Below are 20,481 nucleotides of genomic sequence, written 5' to 3'. Positions count from 1 at the left end.
GTATTTATATCATAATTCCCCTGATTGAAGAATGGCGAATGAAAATGTAAACCCCTGGGATCAAAAAATGCTGTTTACATCATTAACCGCTTGATTTTTAGGAAAGTATCCCACACAGCTCGGTTTCAGTAGCACTTTGATCACGCATGCTTTAATGTATAAGTACGACTTGATCCTATCCTTATCTTTATTTATAAAGGCTGGCCGTCCCTAGAAGCACAGTTCAACGCGCACGGGCATGGCTGGATGCTAATATAAAAGACCACTTTTTACTTTGAGTCTCTGTATATTCCCACAACAATTGCGTGGTCTCTCTCGTATGGCTCTAGTGTGGTTTGCTCCTTTGGCTTAATTTCAAGCTTTCTAAGAATGTTCACTTCATTTGCAAATACTTCAGAAGGAGCTTTGACTGAGTCAATGCAGTTTGCCTTTATGGAAATAACTACTCCTCCTTTCTCCTTTAAGAAGTACTTGGCATTCAGACCAACAATACGGGCCTGGTCAGGTTGTGCAACATCAGCAAATATTACATCAACCATGGGGACAAGCATTCTGTACCTCTGTGGTAGTCTTGCATCTTCAATGATTGGAACAATGTTTGGCCTCTTCTTTGCAAGCCCAAGCAGGTCCCTTCCTGATCTGTGACTGAACTCCACTGCGTACACAACTCCCTCTGGCCCAACCAGGTCAGACACGTGAGATACACTTGTACCTGATGCTGCACCAAGATATAAAACCTTTGATCCGGGAACAATGTGAATGTTCTCCAGGCCCCCTAGAATACCAGCAGCCAGCTTACTTCTGAATGGGTTCCATGCCCTGTACTCTACCTTTGCATCATCGGGTCCTGCTAGTATTCTTTTCTCGCCGTACACAGAAACACCCGGGGTTAAATTTTTAGTAGCCAGTGTTTCTTCCTTTCCTCGGGATAAAAATACCCCCTTAAACCGTGGATGTGGCTGCAGCACAACCTCCTTTGACTTGTTCATGGGTGGCTTCCTCTGGAACCTGCCCTGTCCTCCTGGACCTCCTGGGCCTCTTTTGTTAGAAGAGGCAAATGGTCGCTTGTCTTTTCTTCCCGCTGCCATAAAATATTTTGTAAGTGCAAATTATAATTAAATATTTTTACTGTTATTTTTTTCGTTTTATTATAATAACTGCCATTTTAGTAAATTCTGCCTGTATACACAGCACCAAAATATTCAACAAAAAGAAAACTAGAATTTATTTCCTTTATACTCTAATGTAGTCCAGCCGTGCTGGCATGTCTATTTATCCATATTGTAAGTGCAGCGCCTTGTCCCTCTTGTAGACGGTATAATAACTGGGCTACCACTCCATTTTCATTCGCTTTTTCTTCACTTCCTCTTCGTGCTCTTCTTCAGGATCCTCCTCAAATTCTGTTACATACTTTATTCCCCGGGTTTGTACCTGCCCCAACTTCTTTCTCTTCTCTTCTTGCTTGGTGGTCTTTTCTTGCTCTACCATTCCTTTGTTTCCGTATACACCTAGTTTGTATCGCTCAAGCACTTCCTTTTCAATTGCATTCTCAATCTTTGCCTGTCTGGCGGCCTTTGCTTCTCTTGCCCGGTCCTGCCTCTCAGCCTTCTTCTTTCTGTGAATGTATATAGGCCGACCCATTTCGTCTAAAAGCGATTTTCGCTCCATATAGTCAGAAAGCTTTGTAAGTCGCTGCTTGCACTTGTGCATAATAAATCGGTCCCAGCCCTTTAGCTCAGTGCAGATTGTCTCAAAGGCCTTTTCATAGTCTTCGCCTAACTCGATCTTTTCATAGAGTGATTTCGGCTTGTGCCTTCTTTCTGGTTCTTTTAGCAGAAGATACAGTTTCCCCTTTATCTCTCTAACCGTTGCATATTTAGAGTTGGCGAGTGGGCATGTTTCTCTGCTGCACCTTCCTGATACGTTGTTTGCATTCCTGCACAGAGTCTCTGTCTGTGTTTTCATCTTAAAAGAACAAAAGGAGTTTTTCCCTCCAATATTGTCCCATATGCTTTGGTCATCTAGCATTATAAAAAAAATGTTTGTTTCCCACATGTAATAGAATACAAAGGAAGATCTGTCAGCAGAAATGTTTTTGCTATTTAATGGATCCCTTGTGGTCTAGTGGCTAGGATTTCGCGTTTTCACCGCGACGGCCGGGGTTCAATTCCCCGCAAGGGAAATTTTTTACTTTCCGTGCGCAATGGGAAAGAGAAGCAAGAACGCAGCTGCATTTGATGAAATAATTCAGAAGTATGAAAGATCGCCTGCTGAGTGCACAGACAATAGTAGACACAGAATAATAAGCAATGAGCAGTCTATTTGCTACAATCATATTTTAGGCATATGCCCAAGGACTGAGCTAAGACAAAACTACAAGAAACCCTGCATATTTTACCACGTACCACTAGAGGAGAAAGAACCTTCTGTATTTTTAGACATATTCAACGACTTCCCCCAAAGAGTAAAATACTTCCAAAATAAGAGTCATCTTATACACTGCATGAATAAATTAAAGGATGAAATAAAAGAAATTCTTTCATCATTAATTGCGGTAAAACACCAGCCGCCACCAGAAGTATTAGAATATAATACACTCAATGAAGAGTATTCTATTTTTATAATTAATGGGTATAAAAAAATGGCAGCGTATACAAAGACACAGCTAAGACTTCTGGAAGACAAGAATGCAAAGGCTGGTGTGAGTATGATTCGGTGCAAAGAATGCCCGCAGTCTTTACCTTGGGTGGAAAGCGAAAGAGAGAAGCACTATACAGGAAGAGTGCATTTGGCATACCATAGAATGCAGCAATATATACAGAAGTATTATTCAAAGCAGAATTCTATTATATAACTAAGAAATTACTGCATATATTGTGTGTACATGTACATTCTGGTGATTTTTGATGTTTGAATTAAAATACCCGTTAGAACAAATATTACTGTATAAATGCTTAATTTTTACTATTTCTGATCTAACAATCACTTAAATGGGATATAAATATAGTAAATTTAAGGTTTTATTGATTGTTTCTGGAATATTCATGGGGATTGGTCTGTTTACTACAATAATAAATTATTCTGATGTATTCCAGTATATTCTGTTGGTTTCTTTGCAAATATTTTTTGTATGGGATACTTTGACTGCGAATATAACGCACTGGGTATGGATAAGCCGGGTGTTTTAGTTACTAATGAAGAATCTAAGGTGCTTGCCATGCTTAATGGACCATTTGAACCATCTGGTAGCATTATTAACTTATACAGTGGAACTGTCCGTGCCACCGTGCTGGGAAGTACTGAAACCCGGACACAGTATGCAGCAATGCAAGAAAGCATTGAAATGATCCTGTCGGATATAATATACCTAAGAGACTATCCCAGGTGTGTGCTAGACATTAAAGTCTATGTAATATCATCAGGACAGAATATACTGCCTGCTATAATCAATGCAATATCTGTGCTACTGCTAAACGCAGGGATTCAGATGAAAGGTATTCTACTCTCTGTGAGTGACCACGCGGCGCACGCCACATCTGGCTATGTATACGCAGATAAAAAATATCAGAAAGTCTTACAGATAGGGCCACAATCACAGGATAATATATCAGAACTAGATGATTTATTAGAACGAATGGTGTATTCACTAAAAGAAGACTATAAAAAAGACTGGAACATATCCATACATAAATAAATATTGATTGTTGTATTTTCGGGTTACATCGGGTTTTATTTTATATGAAAATATTTTATTGTTTGTTTTACACGCCAGAAAGCGTTCTCACATGGCCAATCTGAGTAAAATTATTGAAATATCAGGCATTTTATTTAAATTTCCGTTTTTATTTAATTTTAAATTAATTTTAAATAAGATTGTCTTTTTTTGGATTTATTTCCAGAAATGCACACACTTTTGATTGTTATAAGTTATTTCTTTTAAATATTTTTATTTCACATGAAGCAAGTAGAAGGCAGGTACGTGCCATTAGTGTTAACAGAACTATCAATTCTGAAGGAGGAAGTGCCTCCCTGCATCTTAGATGAATATAAAAATGAAACTGGGTTTGTGGGGGTGAACAACTTCCGGAAAACTGGGAATATTTTTGGGTTATCACAGCCGACAGCAGAAGGGATTCATAATATAGCGAACTTCTACAAGAAAAAGCTTATTTGGATAAATTTAAGAGATCAGCCAGTTATATACATAAATGGACTGCCATTCCTCCTGAAGGACAAGAAGGCGCCATTTTCTAATATTAAGTCATTTGTTGGCATATCTTATAAGAGAATGGAAGAGATGGAGGAGAGAATAAAGAAGGATGTGCAGGAATTGGCAAATTTATCAGGAGGATTTATAAAGGTATATACTGAGAAAACCCCAAAAATTCTGTGGGCCAGTAATATATATGTAAGAAAGGTGGAGACGGTTAGAGAAGTGTTTAAGAAAATAGACGGGATAAGATATTACAGAGTACCAATAAACAGGATTAATAACAGAGAGTCATTTATATCTGTACTTGATGTGCTACTTAACAGAGAGGAAGAGGTTTTAGGCTCTGCTTATTCTGAGTACAGTATTGGATTTAATTCAAGTAATGGGCTTGATAAAACCTCGTATGGAATGAGTCTGTGCCTTTTGCGGGAGGTAATAAACAAGAAACAGAGTGTGGAGGCACTGAACAAGCTTTCTATCTTTACAAAAGTGATCAAATCGATTGAGAGCGTGCACCCAAAAGAGAATTTACCAGAATTTTTAATTAAATCTGGAAATGTTATTCCTGTTCTGGAAAGAGCTCTAAAGGGAAAGTACTTGGTGATTGAACGATTAGTGAACGCAATGAATCTGCCAAGTGTACGGGTTTTAGTGAACACTGTTATGAGCTCTGCTGAGTATAATCTTCTTGCGCTGCTCTTAGAAAGCATACTGCGATTCCAGAACAACAGAACTAAGACGGCATTAAAGAGGTGCCAGGTATATCTTGAGAATTACATCTCACTAATTCTATACGCAATTTATAAAAAGCAAGAGATGAAGTGTTCTTTTATTGAGTGGGCAAGCGGATCTTCAGTTGTTCAGGGAATAATTCAGGAGATTTCTTCTAGTGTTCTAAGCGAGGATTTATTTATTCCTGCTATAATTACTCAGCACAAGCCAATTGATCAAGGCTGGACAGCAATAATAGGAGCAGGGACTATACTTCAAGCAGACCGGGACATGAATAAGCTCTTTGAAAAGGAAAAGAACCGAGCAAAAAAAACACAGCCATTGGTTTTGCAGATTCACCAGCCAAATCTTAAAACAGATGTGTCTTTCTTGCAGACTTCTGCGCTATGGCTAAATCTCCGGGCAGAGCCGGTAGTTTATATAGAAGGAGTGCCTCATTCTGAGAGAGATCGAATTGATCCAACCAGCAACATAAGAACTATTCCTGGGCTAACAGAGGAATTAGTCGATAATCAGGAAAAGATATTGGTGCGTAGAATAAGAAACGAAGGAAGCCAAAAACAAGGAGAAATCATGCTGTTCACCAATGAGGTGAATAAAATCAGCACAAAACACGCAAATGTGAATGACAAGAAGGTACAGACATGCAAAGAGTTTGTTTATGAAATGGGGGCTGAGCAGATTGACTATGTGCGAATCCCAATGATTTCTAAGGCACCTCTAAATCCTAACCTGCTGAATATGTTGTATACAGTTATAAACTCACATAAAGGACACCCGATAATATTGCAAGCAAGTGGATACTTGGGAAGAAACAAAATCGCTAAGATATTGGTTATTTTGATGGCAAAAACAGAAGAAATTCGGGAATCTAATGAGCCTCTTCCAAATTTACCAAGGCCGGGGCTTGTAAGATCTATAGAAACACTAATTAGAATACTGAGTAATGGAATTCAGTCTGAGCTAATAGTAAGATCTGTTTGGAGCGAGGTGATGGGCCAAGATGTGTACAGTGAGCAGAGTACATCGTGTGTTGGCCAGAAATCTCTTATAAACTATATATTATTCATTGCGCTTTCTTCATACATGCTGGAGAATCCCTCTATTCCATTTAGAGACTGGCTAAATAAGAGAAAAGATATTCTTAACATTTATGAAAGCTGTGTGAATGAGATAAAGGCAATGGAAACATCCCGCTTTGGCGGCAGCCCAGAAAATACACCAATTATGCAAGAAGAGGAGCAGGAGACCAAGATGGAGATAATCAATCGGCCGTGGGGGCATGTTCTAACACCGCACACGATTCTGAAGAATGACTTCTTCCCTGCCTTAAGAATTATAAAGGCAGATACAACCGATATAAAAGGGTGCAGTAATTTCCGGTCAGTGAGCTTTAACAATGACATAATTGTAGGGCTAGCGCAGCCAACTGCTTGGGGAGTTCAATCATTAGTTGACTACTTCAATAATCCGCAAATATTAGAGAGTATTCAGCGTATGAATCTAAGTAGTGCAAATAAAAAGAGCTCTTTTAGACAAACGATTCATTGGTTCTGTCTGCGGCAAGAGCCTATAGTCTATATTGATGGATTCCCATTTGTACTACGTACTACAGATATGGTATATGAGAATGTTATTACAGAAGGAATTAACAGAGAGTGGGTAGAGGATATAGAAGAAAGAATGAAACTTGACTGCCTGAATGAATCTGGGAAGGGCGGATTGGTTCTTCACAATGAAGAAATACACAGTGGTGAAGCCATTCTGTCCTCTGAGACTGTTATAAGTACAAATGTTTTAACTCCTAAAGAAGTATTCATAAACAGTCGTCTGAAGTACTATAGAATGCCTATATCAGACGAGCAGACTCCTCTTCCAGAGATATTTGATGAGTTATACAGAATAATCATGGCAGCACCAAAACCCAGAATTCTTATCTTTTCATGTCAAATGGGAAGAGGAAGAACCACAACGGGAATGGTCATATCCAGATTAATAGGATTCACAGAGCACATGAACACCCTAACATGCGCCGAAAGAAAACAGCTTTTAAAACAAAAACAGTTAGACATTGTGTACCCAGACACTTACAAAATAATATCCAAGCTAGTACAGGCCCTTCCCATGGGACGAGAAAGTAAAAATCTAGTTGATTCTATTATTAAAGAATGCAGCCACATACAGAATATATATGAAGCAATTGCCACCAGAACAGACAACACAGAATACCTTATGCGATATTTCTATCTTATATGCTTTGGATCATTCCTTCTGGAAGGAAAAGAGAAAACCTTCTCCGGGTACTTAAATGACAGAATCGAAATAGACGTAATCGCAAATGAAAGAGAATACTAGAAATCACACAGGTTGTACGCTATTATCCATCCAGAAATAAACTATTTTTAATTTTAATCTGGTCTATTTTTCAATAGAATATCTTTCATTTACTTTAAGTATAAATATACTAATTCGTCTTAGATGCACAAAAATATTTAAAGAGCAACCAATTGGCGTATGCATGAACAAGCAAATGGGAACATATTGAATCACATAATCAACCAGAAAATTTAACAGGAGATGGATAAACTCATGAAATCATTAAACTCGGTTATTGAGTCCGCAAAAGAAGCAGGATTTAATGCGCATATTAACGAAAATAATGCATTTGAAACCACTGAAGATTCGTTAGCACAGCCAGAAGTAAAATTGGAAGTAGTACAAGAAACAAATCAACTCCAACCACAAAGCAACATGGCACAATGGGGGAATGGATATGTTCCAGGAAAATATGGTTAAGAATATGTTTTGTATGTTCATGGCATCTATTTCATCTAATATTCTTAAGATTTTTGATAACATATTCAATTCAATTGAGTCACAGTTCAGCTCATCTATTTCCAGCACTATTAGATATTATATTTATGTATTTTTGCTTATTTCAATATTTCTATTTTCATATAGTATAGCCATTTTAAGTATTTTGCCTATTGCTTATAGACTATTCTATTCTTTAGGAGAGCTTAAACCAAATGACTGGATGTGGCCGTTAGCTATCCTGGGATTTGTAAATGTTATTGTGTACTTATTTGTAACATCTGTTTTCTATTTTGCACTGGCTTTGTATATAGGAGTGTTCTTTAACAGCTATTTCTCTAATGCACAAAAATTAAGTATTATCTCATTAAGAACCCTAGAGCTGTGTATACTTGGTGTAATATGCAGTACTAATCTTCTTGTTCTGTATTATAAGACAAAAATATTTTATTTATTAGGGGGTACTTATATGGGCCTAGCATGTAATTTTATAATTTGGTTTACTTTTATATACAGTAATATTATTATACTGCGATTTATTTATACTAAGATGAGAAAGTGGATAAAATTAAAAACCAATCAACTGACAGAAGACCAAAAATCAGAAGAACTAGAGAAACCTAAATATACATTAGACATGCTGAATATTATGCTGATAGTTTTGCTAAGTTTAATTTTAAGTTTTATAACATGTAAATGGATGGTTATAATGAGTAGTATAGGTGCAGTTACTTATTTATCACATTCGGGCTAAATAATATATGCCTAAATTTGTAAAGATATGGTTATTTAGGGGTATATGGTATTGTACAGTATAATTTGGTGTATATTAAAGATTATTAAAGATTATTAAATATTATTTGTACAGTAGTATTTGTTTATGTATTTATGTAGTATTTTGGTGAAATCGACTAGTTTATTTTAATACTCACGCGATTGTTACTTTTATAAAAAATGTGAGCTATGCATGATTTATTAAAAATAAAATATTATTTATGCCTTACAAAAAATATAAAGTCTACCAGTGCTTTGTGTTTATGAAGGCTTTTCAAATAATTATAAATAGAATTTTATAAATAAAATCACAGCTTGAATTGGCTTGGGGTATTAGATCTGTAAAATTTGAGTATTAATTATAAAAAGAAAGAAGAGAGACTGTCTATAAAGAATTCTGAAATATTTCAATTTCATTTCTGTATTCGGGTTATAGTAAAATTTTCTGTTTTTTTATTTCCTCAAATGGGTTGTAATGAGTGTAAAATACAGCCAGCTATAACAATCCGGCCATCAACAAAAATGAAGTTATGTAAAAAGTGTTTTGTCCGCAGTATAGAAGACCAGGTGCACAGTACAATCAAAGAAACAGAGATGTTTAAAGGCACTACAAGATTAATAATTGGTGTAAGCGGAGGGAAGGATTCGACTGTTTTGGCACACATTCTTAATATACTGAACAAAAGACACCAGTACGGTTTGGAGCTGAGGCTTTTATGTATTGATGAAGGGATATCAGGATACAGAGACAAGTCAATAGAGGTAGTGCACACAAATGAGAAAGATCTAATGATTCCATTAAAAATAATGATTATGACGAGATATACGGATATACGATGGATAAAGTAGTGGATAAAATTGGTAGAAAGAGCAACTGCACATACTGCGGAGTGTTTAGGCGAGGTGCGCTAGAAGATGGTGCCAAACTTCTAAATGGGGACATGATTGCTACTGGGCACAATGCAGATGACATAGCAGAAACTATTCTTTTGAACTACTTCCGAGGAGACATGAATAGACTAGTTAAGTGTGCACATCCAATAACACAGACAACGTCTAAAGATGTAATACCCCGGTGCAAACCACTTGCAGATGTATACGAGAAAGAAATAGTAATGTATGCCTTTTACAACAACCTACCGTATTTTTCAACTGAGTGCAAGTACTCGCCCGGTGCATTCCGGGGATACGCCAGAACATACATAAAAGCCTTAGAAAAGACAAATCCACAATCAATTCTAAAAATTATCAAGTCAGGAAAGCACGTGCAAAAACACTCACACCAGATGGAAAGCCATCCATGCAAAGAATGCGGAAAGAACTGTTCTGGTGCAGAGGGTGTGTGTAAGTCCTGTTTACTACTGAAATCTCTTTCTGTAATATTATAGACCATGCATAATCCGAAATAACCAGAAATCGTTATTTTGGTGCTATTTTGACCTTTATACGATTAATCTAGCAATAATCTCCATTCTTTCATCTTTTTATGGTTATTTCTAATGAATATTTTAAACTAATTTTCATTTAAATAAATATTTTATTCCTATTCCCTATTCGTTCATCTATATATTGCACTTCCATGCCAATCATACCACTTCTATGAACTGTGCTGAATTTATTCTAACAAGCCCTTATAAAGAAAAGACATCCGTGGAGGAATCCCTTGATCCTTTAAGTGCATTTTCGTGTGCTTTAAAAATAAGTTTAGATGACTCTGGTATTTCTGCAAACGCCCTCCATAACTCACCTATTCGCATAACCTTCTTGTCCTTTATGCTTGTCCATATGCTTATCCTTACGTAGTTCTTACGTGGAGAGAAAACTGCACCACAAATAGCATTTGAATAGCTTTTATCTATTGCTGCCTCTGAGACCATAGAATCCTTTAGAACGCCATCTGCAGATCTCACCATAACAGACTCAGAAAGACAGAAAAGTAAAGTGTTTGCCCATATTTGGTTTGGGTTTGTTCCAAAGGATAGTTCTAGAACCCACTTGCCACCAGATGCATTGCGTGGGTCTTCCCACATAGGCTCTATCCCAGTTCTGAAAAAATGAAGATTTGAGCTAGTGGGCAATACACATAAATCACCGATTTCTTTTAATGTACTCCAGAACACCTCTATATCCGAAACAGTCCCTAGTTTTTGTAAACAGTCGCTCCAATTGTCATTATTTGTATATTTTTTATCTTGGCAGTCAAACCACCATACCCACTCTTGGTTTAGCTTGTGCCGTGGTGACATATTCTCCATATCCATACTCATTGCCAAATAAAAAGTAAAAATATTTAAGAAAGTTGAGTTTTAAAACTAACAAATTAAAAGTCTATCGCAGCCACTGCTTTAATACCACTATAGCTATAAGAATATCAAGCATTCTTATAGATTTTTCTGTATTTAGTAAATTCGCTATTTTGGTGTTATTTTTATATCTTGGATAATATTTAAATCTTGAAATATTTGTTTTTTGTTATTTTCAATTAATTGATCGAACAGAAGATTCCCCAATTCATTGTTTTTCAGCTTTACAGTTTTTACTTGCTCATGTATTCTGTTGGCAGAGGATGTCGCGGCAGTTACTCTCTGAATTAGTGCAGTCATCTCTTCTATTGAGGAAGATATGGCCTCTAAATACACTTTTGCACTGTTTTTTTGGGCTTTTTCCTGCAGAATACTCAGCCTGATCTTTTAAATTCTGATTCTGTGCAGTTAAGCACTTTATCTGGTTAATTAGCTTTTCTGCTACTTTCTCATTAGTTTTAAGCTGCGGGGTTAGTTTTATTTTCTTTGCAGCCGAAAGGAAGCTAATTGTACTTTTTGTTTCTGTTTGGTCCTCTGGATCTACTGTTCCAATTATCGCCAGATTGGAGTTCTGACTAAGAGAGTCTCTTAATATAAAAGTAAGCTTTGAGTCTCTGTAGTTTATGTGCTTTGCCTTGCTGTCTGCTGAAAGGGTGCTTATTATTCTGCTGAGACACAGAAGACTTTTGTTTATATTACTTGTTTCTAACGTTTTTTCAGATGTTTTCAGTCTTTTGCTCATAAAGCCAATCGACTGCCTTGCATCTTCTCGCTCACTCTTTACAGAACTGTCATATGACAGCTTTTCAGATCCAGCCAAGTCCACTAGTGTTATTTTTGACTCAATTGTATAGGTTTCACTGGGCTTTTCTAATGAAATGGTAAATACCATGTGACTGCGACTGCTCCGGGAATTTACTCCATTTGATCCAGTCGTTCTGTTTCGTATTCCACTCCGAAACACTTCCATTGCCTCCTCAAACTTATTGCACTCTACCACCTGAATCCTATCCAGAACCACACCAGCCGTGCTCTCCCTTACATTCACCTGATTCATAGATAGTAAATCGTAAATCTTTTCATTATACACTTCTATAACGGACAAAGTAACTTTACTAACATTCTCTGAATATATCTTCTTTATAGTTAGTGGAATAAGCCCCAAACTCTCTTCTGTCCCTTCCATTGTATATGTCTTACCACTCCCAGTTTGCCCATATGTAAATACTGTTGTGCTATACCCATTTAAGGCCATGCTAATCAGTGGAGATACACTTTGGAACACATCATCCTGATTTGATCCATAAAATATTCTATCAAAGTCATACATCCCAGTTTTGTCTATAACTGAATTATCAGAAAACATAAATGACCCGTCTCTCTTCTCTCCCTTCACTCGCAGGAAGACTTTCACTCTTTCCATTAAATCTTAAAATAAAAAAACTCTTTAAGCTTTTCATATAATGCGCCCAGAAATTCCTTTTTAAAATATTCTTGGTTCGTTAATATTCTACACAAAACCAGATATATTTCTATTTATATAAGTCTGTTTTCATTTTATTTTTTGGTTTTTATTCTTTCTTTTATTCTTGAAAATTTTCTATGGATAAGAATAAAGTGCTGCTTGATCTATTCGATGCATGGGAGAAAAGAGAAAAAAGTGAAAGTGACTACTACACAGACCTGCCCAGCGAAATTCAAGATATTGAAGATCAGCGGCTAAAGCGAGTTTACATTCTTTTTTACTACGTACTATCAGGTAAATTATCAATTAAGCAAAGTATGTTTAAGATTAAGAAGTTAATACAGCTTAGGGCAAAGAGCACAGAAGAACTGCCTGCAAGCAACTGGACATGCTCTAAGGAGGGCGTAATAAATCCTGTTGAAATAGCCAGAGCTACTTCTATAGAAATAAGAGCATGCTTGAAAAATAGAATATCAATTAAAGATGCAATTAGCATTAAGAATCTTGGAATGTACATTATTAAGTATAACGAAATACCCAACACAACAAACAGTTTATTGAGGTTCGCAATAATAAATAACCTGCGAGCAAGTATGATCATGTATCATGCATGGAATCGGGTGGATGAGATTGTTCTTACTGCTCCTATGTGCCGTGCTATATATAGACTTGGCTGGCTTAAAAATCTTAATGCCCCAAATTTAAACATGATACATGAATGGTCTAAGAAAAAGAACGTGAACAGTCTTAAGATGCAGCAGAGTATAGAAAACATGTTTCCATTTAGTCTTTGGGGAAAAGTCCCCCCGGCCTTTGATCATCATGGGACAGTAATATGCAAGCGAATTCCGCTCTGTGACAAATGTATACTTAAAGACACATGTCCATCCAGTCGAGTACCCAAGAAAGTAAATACGTATATGGGCACACTGCAGAAACAAGGATATTTTCTTGAGCACAAAGCAGATAATTGTAAATTTAATGAAGAAAAAGACGAGAAAGAAGAGAAAGAACTATTATCGTATGAAGACACTGAGGAAGAGGACATGTCAGATATTTAGTTGACTATCGCGGTGTGTTGTAGTATTTATGAACAGCGAGTATAAAATTTTTATGCATACGAAAATAGTTAGAGTAGAAGGAAATCTGTCTAAAATCTCAGAGGAGTTTATTAATGGGCCGGTTGCATTTCCAACAGAAACGGTATATGGCCTTGGTGCGTCTGTTTGGAGAGAAGATTTAATTAAAAAAGTATTTGAAATAAAAAACAGACCACAGGATAACCCGTTAATTGTGCATGTGTCTTCTTTGGATATGCTAAGGAAGTGCATAGTAGGGGACATTCCAGAGGTGTATAACGAGTTGATTAATGAGTTTTGGCCGGGTCCCTTGACTCTTCTCTTTAAGAAGGCTGCCAATCTTCCATACTCTGTTACAGCTGGGAGTGAGTATGTTGCAGTTCGTATGCCAGACCATAAGGACATACTTCGAGTAATTGATTATTTAGGCGAGCCAATTGTAGGCCCATCCGCAAATAAAAGCGGCAGGCCAAGCCCAACCACTGCGCAGCATGTGTTTGATGACTTAAATGGGGATGTATCATTGATTATTGATGGAGGTATGTGCGAGAAAGGGATTGAGTCTACTATAGTTAATGGAATACTGGACACGCCTTTATTGCTGCGAGCAGGTGCTATTTCATACGAAGAAGTAAAGGAATATATACCGAAGCTGGAGATCCACGGTGGCTCGGGCACAGTGGATGGCACAATAGCCCCAGGCACTCGATACAAGCACTACTCACCTACAGCAACTGTAATTATGATTACAGGCACAAAAGAAGCCATTCGCCAAAAACTATTTACTGTAGCAAGTCTATCTAAAGCACTCGATAAAGATATAGTATGTGCTGAATCTAAAATAGCGTTTGGGTTCCTTTTGCCAGACGAATACCAGAATATTATTCAATCACCAGACATGGTATATCTTCTCGGAAATAATACAAAAGAAGCAGCACACAGAATATTTGATGGCCTTAGATACTTAGATAGACACGTATCTGTAATATACACAGTGGAAATAGAAAAAACCAAGGAGGGGCGTGGTGTAATGGACAGGCTTACCAAGGCAACTACTCATTTTATATAGTTAGATATAACCCAACATATTCTAGATTAAAAGCGTACAGTTTTTAGCCTTTTTAACCAAAATTTAAAATTTATTTTACGTATTTATTCTTATGGCTGTAGAATGCATTACGGTATGTTTCCCATTTAAGCTGCAAAGTACTGAATTTAAATCGCAATATCCAACGCCTGTCCTTAGACAAGAGGGCACTGTTGCGTTCACTCTTCCATTCAATGCACTAATAAACGTAAGCTCTGAGAAGTCTTATACTGTCAGTTACACAAAAAAGCAAAAAAACGATGGAACAGAAGCTGGGTTTATATATCAGATAATAATTGATTTTACCAGCATTAATGATGCAATTGATTTTTGTAGTAACCCAATTATTCACGTGTCATATAATGAGGTAAGTGATTTAAGCAGCTTGGACAAAAAATTAGAAGAAGCCTCTGACTTACTTGAAAAAACTGGACAGTCTTGGCGAAAGAAAAGAAAGGCAGAAACGGACGAAGATGGATACTTTACTGCCTAATACATGGGCTAGACACTTCACATATACTAGAGGCAAGTTTAGATATGTTTAGGTGATACTGTAAGAATGCAGCAGTATTTTTATACCATTATTAATAATCTAAAACACTTAGAATATTCCTTACAGTATAACCATGAAAAAACCAAATTTATCTCATATGCAGTTTATATGGCGCCATTCTGCTGCTAAATAATCAAAACACTCTATCTATTTTACTAGAAAGTGAATACTTTACAGACTATTTGTAATAAAGCTAATTAGCTCTTTAATGTTATTTTTAGTTATAAAATTATCCTTTTCAAGATACTGCAGTCTATATTTTGCAAAAGTCATATAGTCTAGTCCACTCTTTGTTTTATTTTTCAGAATCATGTCAGTCGCCCATATGAACCAATAGTAATGTGATATGGTTTGCATCTTTTCAATTTCCTGCAGAACCTTCTCTGTGGGTATATTTATGCCTCTATGGTCTAGATACTCTTTTACAAATATCTTTGCGTTGTTTGTTTTTATAAAGTGCTGCTTTTTTAGTAATGGTGCACCGCGCGCATTATAATTAGTGCAAGCTTCATTAAATAGATTTGCAATGTCAACCGTTGGAATGTTTATAGAAACATGCTCAAAATCAATTATTTTAGTTTTCATATGCGGAAGAACCAAAATATTCCAAATTGCAAGTCGTTATGGCAGATACACATGTCTTTACTGAACATGCTTTCACTATAGTGACACTCTATCTTTTTTTCTATCTTCTTGCAGATCTGTGCAAATCTAATAAATCGTATTCTGGAATTTAAGTTGTTTCTTTCCCTTTTCATGGCATTTAAATAGAAAATATTCATTTCGCGACATTCTGGAACGTTCTCGGCCGAATGTATCTCCGCAACTGCCCTGGCTAGATTCTGTATGATTTCTTTGTCTTTAATTAATTCTTTCGTAAGTGGCACGTGGTCAATGTACTCATCAATATGATAGTACTCGCACTCGAAAAGTATTTTGGGGCTTTTAAAAAACCTCTGCCAGCGTAGCTCCATTGACTCCTTTGTTTTTGCTAAGTATTCTTTATACAGATATTTATCCTTGCCCTTTATAATTTTATATACAATGTTACTATAGCCTGCCTTTTCTTTCTCTGCAACTAACTCAGATGGATCACATTTCAGAAACTTACTAGCCGCCATCTTGGCTTTGCTTGCCTTCCCTTTTAGAACCCTGCCCTGGCTTCTCTTCACGTTATCTTCCATATACTTTAAAAATTTAAAACAATTTATTTATGCCTTTTATTACTAAAATAGATTTTTCTGATTTCCCTTTCTGTAGTAGAATCCTGTATTTACTCATCCTCTGTTATTTTTTCAATTAAATACCCATTTGGTACGCTAATGTCATCTGTGCTTATATTAGAGTCAATAGCTGACCAGCCAAACAAGATATTTTTCTCTCTGAGAATCGCATTGGAATTAGTAATAGACACCTTTATAGTGTTATTGCGCAGCACCAAGCAATCATTAAAGACGTCAGTGAATATAGCTGCCTCACTACTTCGTTCTATTATTTGGTGCATTACACGAACTGTGTTTACTGGATCAACACCAACTGCACTTTCTCCACTGAGCATAACACACGCTGCGCCAGAAATTACTGCAAAAGACAAGTCTGTTACTTCTGCACGAGTTGGCTTTAGTGATTTTTTCATACTCTCTAGTATTTCTGTGGCAACTATAAATGGCTTGTTCTTTATTCTGCACTCATGTGATATCTTACACTGCGCGTAGAAGAGATTTGAATAATCTGTTTCTATCCCCAGATCACCACGAGCAATCATTATTCCATCTGACTCGTCAATTATTTCTGCTATGTTTGCTAATCCTTGAGTGCTTTCTATTTTAGCAATTATTTTAATTTCTGTATTTCCATTAAGAATTTTTTTTATGTCACGTATATCCTTAGCACTCTGAATAAATGATGCAAATATTAAATCAATCCCATTTTTAATGCCATACTGGATTGATTTTATGTCATTTTCTGTTAGATTCGGAAGAGTCAGCTTTATCCCTGGAATGTTTACTCCCTTTTTAGATGAAACAACTCCTGTGCTTTTTGCTTTTGTGCTTATAATTTCCTTCTCCTTGGATATATCCACTATTTCCAGTTCTATTTTTCCATCGTCAATAAAAATACATTTTGTATCCTCAGTTAAGTCATTGTATATGTTTCTGTGATCTATATACATTCTGTCTTTAGTGCAGCACTTAGCATATTTTGTGTCTGTTGTGAGAATTACAGTGTCTCCCACTGCAATATTTACTTCTGCTTCTTCCATTTCACCCAGTCTAATTTCTGGGCCTTTTGTGTCCATGGCAATACTTAATGAGGAATATTTTGGTTCTTTTCTGATTTTATTTATTGTCTCAATTAGTGAAGAATTTCCTTCTCCTGTAGCATGGCTTAAGTTTATTCTTGCAATTGCCATTCCCTCATCAAACATCTGCCGAATTTTCTCTTCTGTGCTGCTGGCTGGCCCCAATGTACATATTATCTTAGTTGGTAGAATCTTTTTCATTATAAATAAATAAAATATCTCATACTTAAAAATATATTTTAATACATATTAAATCTTAAATATATTAAAGGTACGCTGAAGTCTAATAGAATATTTAATGCGGTGCCTAAGTTGTATTAGATATGTTTTCAATTAAGTTGTGTGTAGTAAATAATGTTGTAAGTTTGTGGGTTATAATCAATTTGTCTGCTTCTATATTGTTATATTTTAGTTTAATAAATGGGGTATCTAGTGATTCTATTTTAGATTTATTCATATTATTCATGTCATATTTAAATTAAAAGTCTTCAAAGATTCTATTACTACTATACGCTTTTAATTTAAAATATAATATGAATACATTCAAATATAAAATAAATCTTAAATTTAATCATAAATACCGTTAAATGTCTTAAACCATGAAGAACAACCAACAATAAGACTAACAAAGCAATAAGAATGGTAGGAGTTAAACACATAATAAACAGCACAAAGAACAAGCCGATTTAATTATTAAGAATGAACTATTTAACTTTTATTTTTTTTATTTTCTTATGGTGGTCACTACACTCTTTAAGACACTAATTAATAAAAGGGTAAGAATAGAATTGAAGACTGCTTTGCAAATAACAGGAGTGTTGGAAGACATTGATACATTCTTTAATTTTAAATTAAAAGACACAGAAAAGATAAATATTCCATTTTTAACAAAAAATAACGTTTTTATTCGGGGCTCTGCGATTAAAGAAATTTGGATAGACGAGGAGTATGTGAATGTGAAAAAATTAGAAGATACCACCAGAAAAGCACTTTTGTACAAGAAACTTATAGAACAATAAAACTTAGCCAAGGATGATCTTTATTAAAATACAACTCTTATGTCATTTTTGTAGGGCTATCTGCTGGCAGATTTGTGAGTGTAGAGAACATTTCCTTTAGATTTACCTTTGTATTTACCGATGATCCAAATATTTTCTCTGCTTGGTCTTCACTCTGCATAAGTAATTTTCTGGGGAGAGAGGGGCTGTCTACCCATTTTTTATTATAGTTAATACCTCTGGCAGAATCATCATCTGAGAAATCAATAACTGGGGTGAACACTTGCTCTGGCTCTGCCGGCTTTTCCTTTTGTTCATCAGAAGCATCTTTATTTTTCTGTGGTTCTGGCTGCTTTTGCTGCGGTGGTTGTTCTTTTTTAATTTTATTTTTGAATCCCATTAGAAGTTTATTTAGCTCAAATGTCTTTTCCTTTAATTCTTCGGGTTTTAGACCTACAAATGACTGGTTTGGTCTGTCTTTTCGTCTGTCATTCACAATCTTGTTAGGAATGTGTGGTGCTGGCGCTGCAGGCGCTTCCTTTTTAGGCACTTCCACAGTTATTTCATTCTTTAATGGAAGAAGTCTCTCAAAGTTACTTTCATCCACTGAATGGGCAACTGACAGTGTTGATGACAGATGAATATTCTTGCTTTTTTGGTTATCTATTTCAGTAGATGATTCATTGTATAATTTCTTTAAAAGATCTTTTTTGTCTACTTTAATTATATCTGGTATGCTCTCTTTCTGTACAAACAGTGCAGAAACTGGCCCCTTTTCAGATACATTGGAAATAACAGATGGCCGCACATTCACAGATTCAGTATTGGCCTCTGCTTTTTTAGTTGGTGATGCTGTATTCAAAGATGTAGCGGGTTTTTGTGGGGATGCGCTCTCTTTCAATGCAGGGGAACCCTCCGAAATTAATATTTCTTTCTTGGACTCTACCTCTACCGAAAGCACGTCCTTTCCTATGCTGGTGGTCGTATGAATAGGAATAAAAGAGGTGTTTATATGAGAAATATCAGAGGAAGCTGATGCAGGTGCCTCTTCTTTCTCTTTCTCTGTTTTTATGACAGGGCTTACCTTATTCTCAGATATTCCTTCTTGGCTAGATGCTAGGGCTGGCTTAGTGCCTTCTTTCTCTGCCTTCACAGTAGGCACATCCTGCTTCTCTGGGGCGGTTGAGTTTGCACTTTTCGCAACAGTAGACTTGCTATTTTCAGATGCAAAAGTAGGTTCCGCTGGTGGTTTCTGTACGATGACTAAACTATCCTGGCCAGCCACTGCAGCCGTAGGATTCATTTTCTCAAATAGGCTAAGCGGAGATATTAAATTTGGACGGGGCGTATTAGCCGGTGTATCAGCCTTGCCTAGTTTTTTGTCTATACACATCTGGTCATTCTGTAAAGGAATCTTTTCTTCTTTCTTTTCCTTCTTCTGTGGTACATCAGAACTGTCATTGCTCTTATTTAGTACCACTTTTGTATTTCCACTGTTACTTAATCCAGCAGACTTTTCCTTTTCGGCCTGTTTCTTCTTTTGATACTTCAATTTATTGGCTATTTTCTTATCATATGCCTCTTTAGAAATAACCTCTTCTTTAGCCTTTCCCTTTTCTAATTCTTTAGAAGCTTTAGACACATTAATTTTCGCTTTGACATCTTTTATGCCCTTTGTAGTTGTAGGAGCAGCAGAACTTTTCTTTATGCTCTTATGTTCTATCGCGGGATTAACACTAGAAGGTGTAGTGTTTTCTTCTTTTACACTATTTTTAGCGGTAGATATACCAACCTCCTTCTTTTCCATCAGGTCAGCCTGAATTACAGCCTTATCATCCATCTTTTCTGTGGGTGGGCTGACTTTCTTCAATCTCTTTCTTGTCTCTTCACTATCCTCTTGTTTGTGCGTGGTCTGTGGCATTACAGCTTGAGACTTAAATGTATTTTTTATCTGCATTGCCTGTATTTTCTTTATAGAAGCGCCTTTCTCCTGAACCAAGTATTCCCTCCACTCTTTTATGCATTGGCTGACTACGCCGTGGCCTGGCTCTCTGTTCATTTTTATTTTTATTTTCTCTTTTTGACTTTTATACATAATGTTGCCAGAGAGCAGAAATATTAAGAATTTAAATAAATTTTATCTTTAGTTTAATTCATTCGT

The 20,481-nt window shown here is 36.2% G+C and overlaps 19 protein-coding genes and 1 non-coding gene across 20 annotated transcripts; 11 read left to right on the top strand and 9 right to left on the bottom strand.

The window, feature by feature from the left end:
• Window positions 1–180: 180 nt before the first annotated feature.
• On the bottom strand, window positions 181–1,088 carry NEPG_01740 (rRNA 2-O-methyltransferase fibrillarin; the record flags this gene model as incomplete). The annotated part of the gene is made up of 1 exon (XM_013204114.1): window positions 181–1,088. One exon carries the CDS (start codon window positions 1,086–1,088, stop codon window positions 270–272), a length of 819 nt encoding a protein of 272 aa, XP_013059568.1. The 3' UTR covers window positions 181–269.
• A 143-nt stretch (window positions 1,089–1,231) lies between these two features.
• Window positions 1,232–2,055, bottom strand: NEPG_01739 (uncharacterized protein; the record flags this gene model as incomplete). The annotated part of the gene is made up of 1 exon (XM_013204113.1): window positions 1,232–2,055. The coding sequence occupies one exon, from the start codon at window positions 2,053–2,055 to the stop codon at window positions 1,330–1,332; it is 726 nt and encodes a 241-aa protein (XP_013059567.1). The 3' UTR covers window positions 1,232–1,329.
• Window positions 2,056–2,110: 55 nt separating this feature from the next.
• On the top strand, window positions 2,111–2,182 carry NEPG_02714. Its single transcript has one exon. It is a non-coding gene; the product is annotated as a tRNA-Glu (tRNA).
• A 21-nt stretch (window positions 2,183–2,203) lies between these two features.
• Window positions 2,204–2,959, top strand: NEPG_01738 (uncharacterized protein; the record flags this gene model as incomplete). Its single annotated transcript, XM_013204112.1, has 1 exon — window positions 2,204–2,959. The coding sequence occupies one exon, from the start codon at window positions 2,204–2,206 to the stop codon at window positions 2,852–2,854; it is 651 nt and encodes a 216-aa protein (XP_013059566.1). The 3' UTR covers window positions 2,855–2,959.
• A 171-nt stretch (window positions 2,960–3,130) lies between these two features.
• Window positions 3,131–3,694, top strand: NEPG_01737 (uncharacterized protein; the record flags this gene model as incomplete). Its single annotated transcript, XM_013204111.1, has 1 exon — window positions 3,131–3,694. One exon carries the CDS (start codon window positions 3,131–3,133, stop codon window positions 3,692–3,694), a length of 564 nt encoding a protein of 187 aa, XP_013059565.1.
• A 261-nt stretch (window positions 3,695–3,955) lies between these two features.
• On the top strand, window positions 3,956–7,336 carry NEPG_01736 (uncharacterized protein; the record flags this gene model as incomplete). Its single annotated transcript, XM_013204110.1, has 1 exon — window positions 3,956–7,336. One exon carries the CDS (start codon window positions 3,956–3,958, stop codon window positions 7,298–7,300), a length of 3,345 nt encoding a protein of 1,114 aa, XP_013059564.1. The 3' UTR covers window positions 7,301–7,336.
• A 186-nt stretch (window positions 7,337–7,522) lies between these two features.
• Window positions 7,523–7,741, top strand: NEPG_01735 (uncharacterized protein; the record flags this gene model as incomplete). Its single annotated transcript, XM_013204109.1, has 1 exon — window positions 7,523–7,741. One exon carries the CDS (start codon window positions 7,523–7,525, stop codon window positions 7,739–7,741), a length of 219 nt encoding a protein of 72 aa, XP_013059563.1.
• Window positions 7,742–7,760: 19 nt separating this feature from the next.
• NEPG_01734 (uncharacterized protein) lies at window positions 7,761–8,513 on the top strand (the record flags this gene model as incomplete). The annotated part of the gene is made up of 1 exon (XM_013204108.1): window positions 7,761–8,513. The coding sequence occupies one exon, from the start codon at window positions 7,761–7,763 to the stop codon at window positions 8,511–8,513; it is 753 nt and encodes a 250-aa protein (XP_013059562.1).
• Window positions 8,514–9,009: 496 nt separating this feature from the next.
• Window positions 9,010–10,002, top strand: NEPG_01733 (uncharacterized protein). The gene has a single exon (XM_013204107.1). The coding sequence runs from the start codon at window positions 9,370–9,372 to the stop codon at window positions 9,919–9,921; it is 552 nt and encodes a 183-aa protein (XP_013059561.1). The 5' UTR covers window positions 9,010–9,369; the 3' UTR covers window positions 9,922–10,002.
• Window positions 10,003–10,078: 76 nt separating this feature from the next.
• Window positions 10,079–10,800, bottom strand: NEPG_01732 (uncharacterized protein; the record flags this gene model as incomplete). Its single annotated transcript, XM_013204106.1, has 1 exon — window positions 10,079–10,800. The coding sequence occupies one exon, from the start codon at window positions 10,798–10,800 to the stop codon at window positions 10,165–10,167; it is 636 nt and encodes a 211-aa protein (XP_013059560.1). The 3' UTR covers window positions 10,079–10,164.
• A 277-nt stretch (window positions 10,801–11,077) lies between these two features.
• Window positions 11,078–12,259, bottom strand: NEPG_01731 (uncharacterized protein; the record flags this gene model as incomplete). The annotated part of the gene is made up of 1 exon (XM_013204105.1): window positions 11,078–12,259. One exon carries the CDS (start codon window positions 12,257–12,259, stop codon window positions 11,078–11,080), a length of 1,182 nt encoding a protein of 393 aa, XP_013059559.1.
• A 179-nt stretch (window positions 12,260–12,438) lies between these two features.
• Window positions 12,439–13,362, top strand: NEPG_01730 (uncharacterized protein; the record flags this gene model as incomplete). The annotated part of the gene is made up of 1 exon (XM_013204104.1): window positions 12,439–13,362. The coding sequence occupies one exon, from the start codon at window positions 12,439–12,441 to the stop codon at window positions 13,360–13,362; it is 924 nt and encodes a 307-aa protein (XP_013059558.1).
• A 52-nt stretch (window positions 13,363–13,414) lies between these two features.
• NEPG_01729 (Sua5/YciO/YrdC/YwlC family protein) lies at window positions 13,415–14,449 on the top strand (the record flags this gene model as incomplete). Its single annotated transcript, XM_013204103.1, has 1 exon — window positions 13,415–14,449. The coding sequence occupies one exon, from the start codon at window positions 13,415–13,417 to the stop codon at window positions 14,447–14,449; it is 1,035 nt and encodes a 344-aa protein (XP_013059557.1).
• Window positions 14,450–14,504: 55 nt separating this feature from the next.
• Window positions 14,505–15,198, top strand: NEPG_01728 (uncharacterized protein). The gene has a single exon (XM_013204102.1). It carries the CDS (start codon window positions 14,541–14,543, stop codon window positions 14,958–14,960), a length of 420 nt encoding a protein of 139 aa, XP_013059556.1. The 5' UTR covers window positions 14,505–14,540; the 3' UTR covers window positions 14,961–15,198.
• NEPG_01727 (uncharacterized protein) lies at window positions 14,531–15,605 on the bottom strand (the record flags this gene model as incomplete). Its single annotated transcript, XM_013204101.1, has 1 exon — window positions 14,531–15,605. The coding sequence occupies one exon, from the start codon at window positions 15,603–15,605 to the stop codon at window positions 15,192–15,194; it is 414 nt and encodes a 137-aa protein (XP_013059555.1). The 3' UTR covers window positions 14,531–15,191.
• Window positions 15,602–16,204, bottom strand: NEPG_01726 (uncharacterized protein; the record flags this gene model as incomplete). The annotated part of the gene is made up of 1 exon (XM_013204100.1): window positions 15,602–16,204. The coding sequence occupies one exon, from the start codon at window positions 16,202–16,204 to the stop codon at window positions 15,602–15,604; it is 603 nt and encodes a 200-aa protein (XP_013059554.1).
• Window positions 16,205–16,235: 31 nt separating this feature from the next.
• On the bottom strand, window positions 16,236–17,523 carry NEPG_01725 (pyruvate kinase; the record flags this gene model as incomplete). Its single annotated transcript, XM_013204099.1, has 1 exon — window positions 16,236–17,523. The coding sequence occupies one exon, from the start codon at window positions 17,521–17,523 to the stop codon at window positions 16,294–16,296; it is 1,230 nt and encodes a 409-aa protein (XP_013059553.1). The 3' UTR covers window positions 16,236–16,293.
• Window positions 17,524–17,629: 106 nt separating this feature from the next.
• Window positions 17,630–17,788, bottom strand: NEPG_01724 (uncharacterized protein; the record flags this gene model as incomplete). The annotated part of the gene is made up of 1 exon (XM_013204098.1): window positions 17,630–17,788. The coding sequence occupies one exon, from the start codon at window positions 17,786–17,788 to the stop codon at window positions 17,630–17,632; it is 159 nt and encodes a 52-aa protein (XP_013059552.1).
• Window positions 17,789–18,056: 268 nt separating this feature from the next.
• NEPG_01723 (uncharacterized protein) lies at window positions 18,057–18,356 on the top strand (the record flags this gene model as incomplete). The annotated part of the gene is made up of 1 exon (XM_013204097.1): window positions 18,057–18,356. The coding sequence occupies one exon, from the start codon at window positions 18,057–18,059 to the stop codon at window positions 18,339–18,341; it is 285 nt and encodes a 94-aa protein (XP_013059551.1). The 3' UTR covers window positions 18,342–18,356.
• Window positions 18,357–18,362: 6 nt separating this feature from the next.
• Window positions 18,363–20,404, bottom strand: NEPG_01722 (uncharacterized protein). The gene has a single exon (XM_013204096.1). The coding sequence runs from the start codon at window positions 20,377–20,379 to the stop codon at window positions 18,379–18,381; it is 2,001 nt and encodes a 666-aa protein (XP_013059550.1). The 5' UTR covers window positions 20,380–20,404; the 3' UTR covers window positions 18,363–18,378.
• Window positions 20,405–20,481: the final 77 nt, after the last annotated feature.

Source organism: Nematocida parisii, assembly GCF_000250985.1.
Source record: "Nematocida parisii ERTm1 unplaced genomic scaffold supercont1.4, whole genome shotgun sequence".
Lineage (NCBI taxonomy): Eukaryota > Fungi > Microsporidia > Nematocida > Nematocida parisii.
Note: the sequence above shows the minus strand (reverse complement) of the source record. Positions and strands in the feature narration are given on the sequence as shown.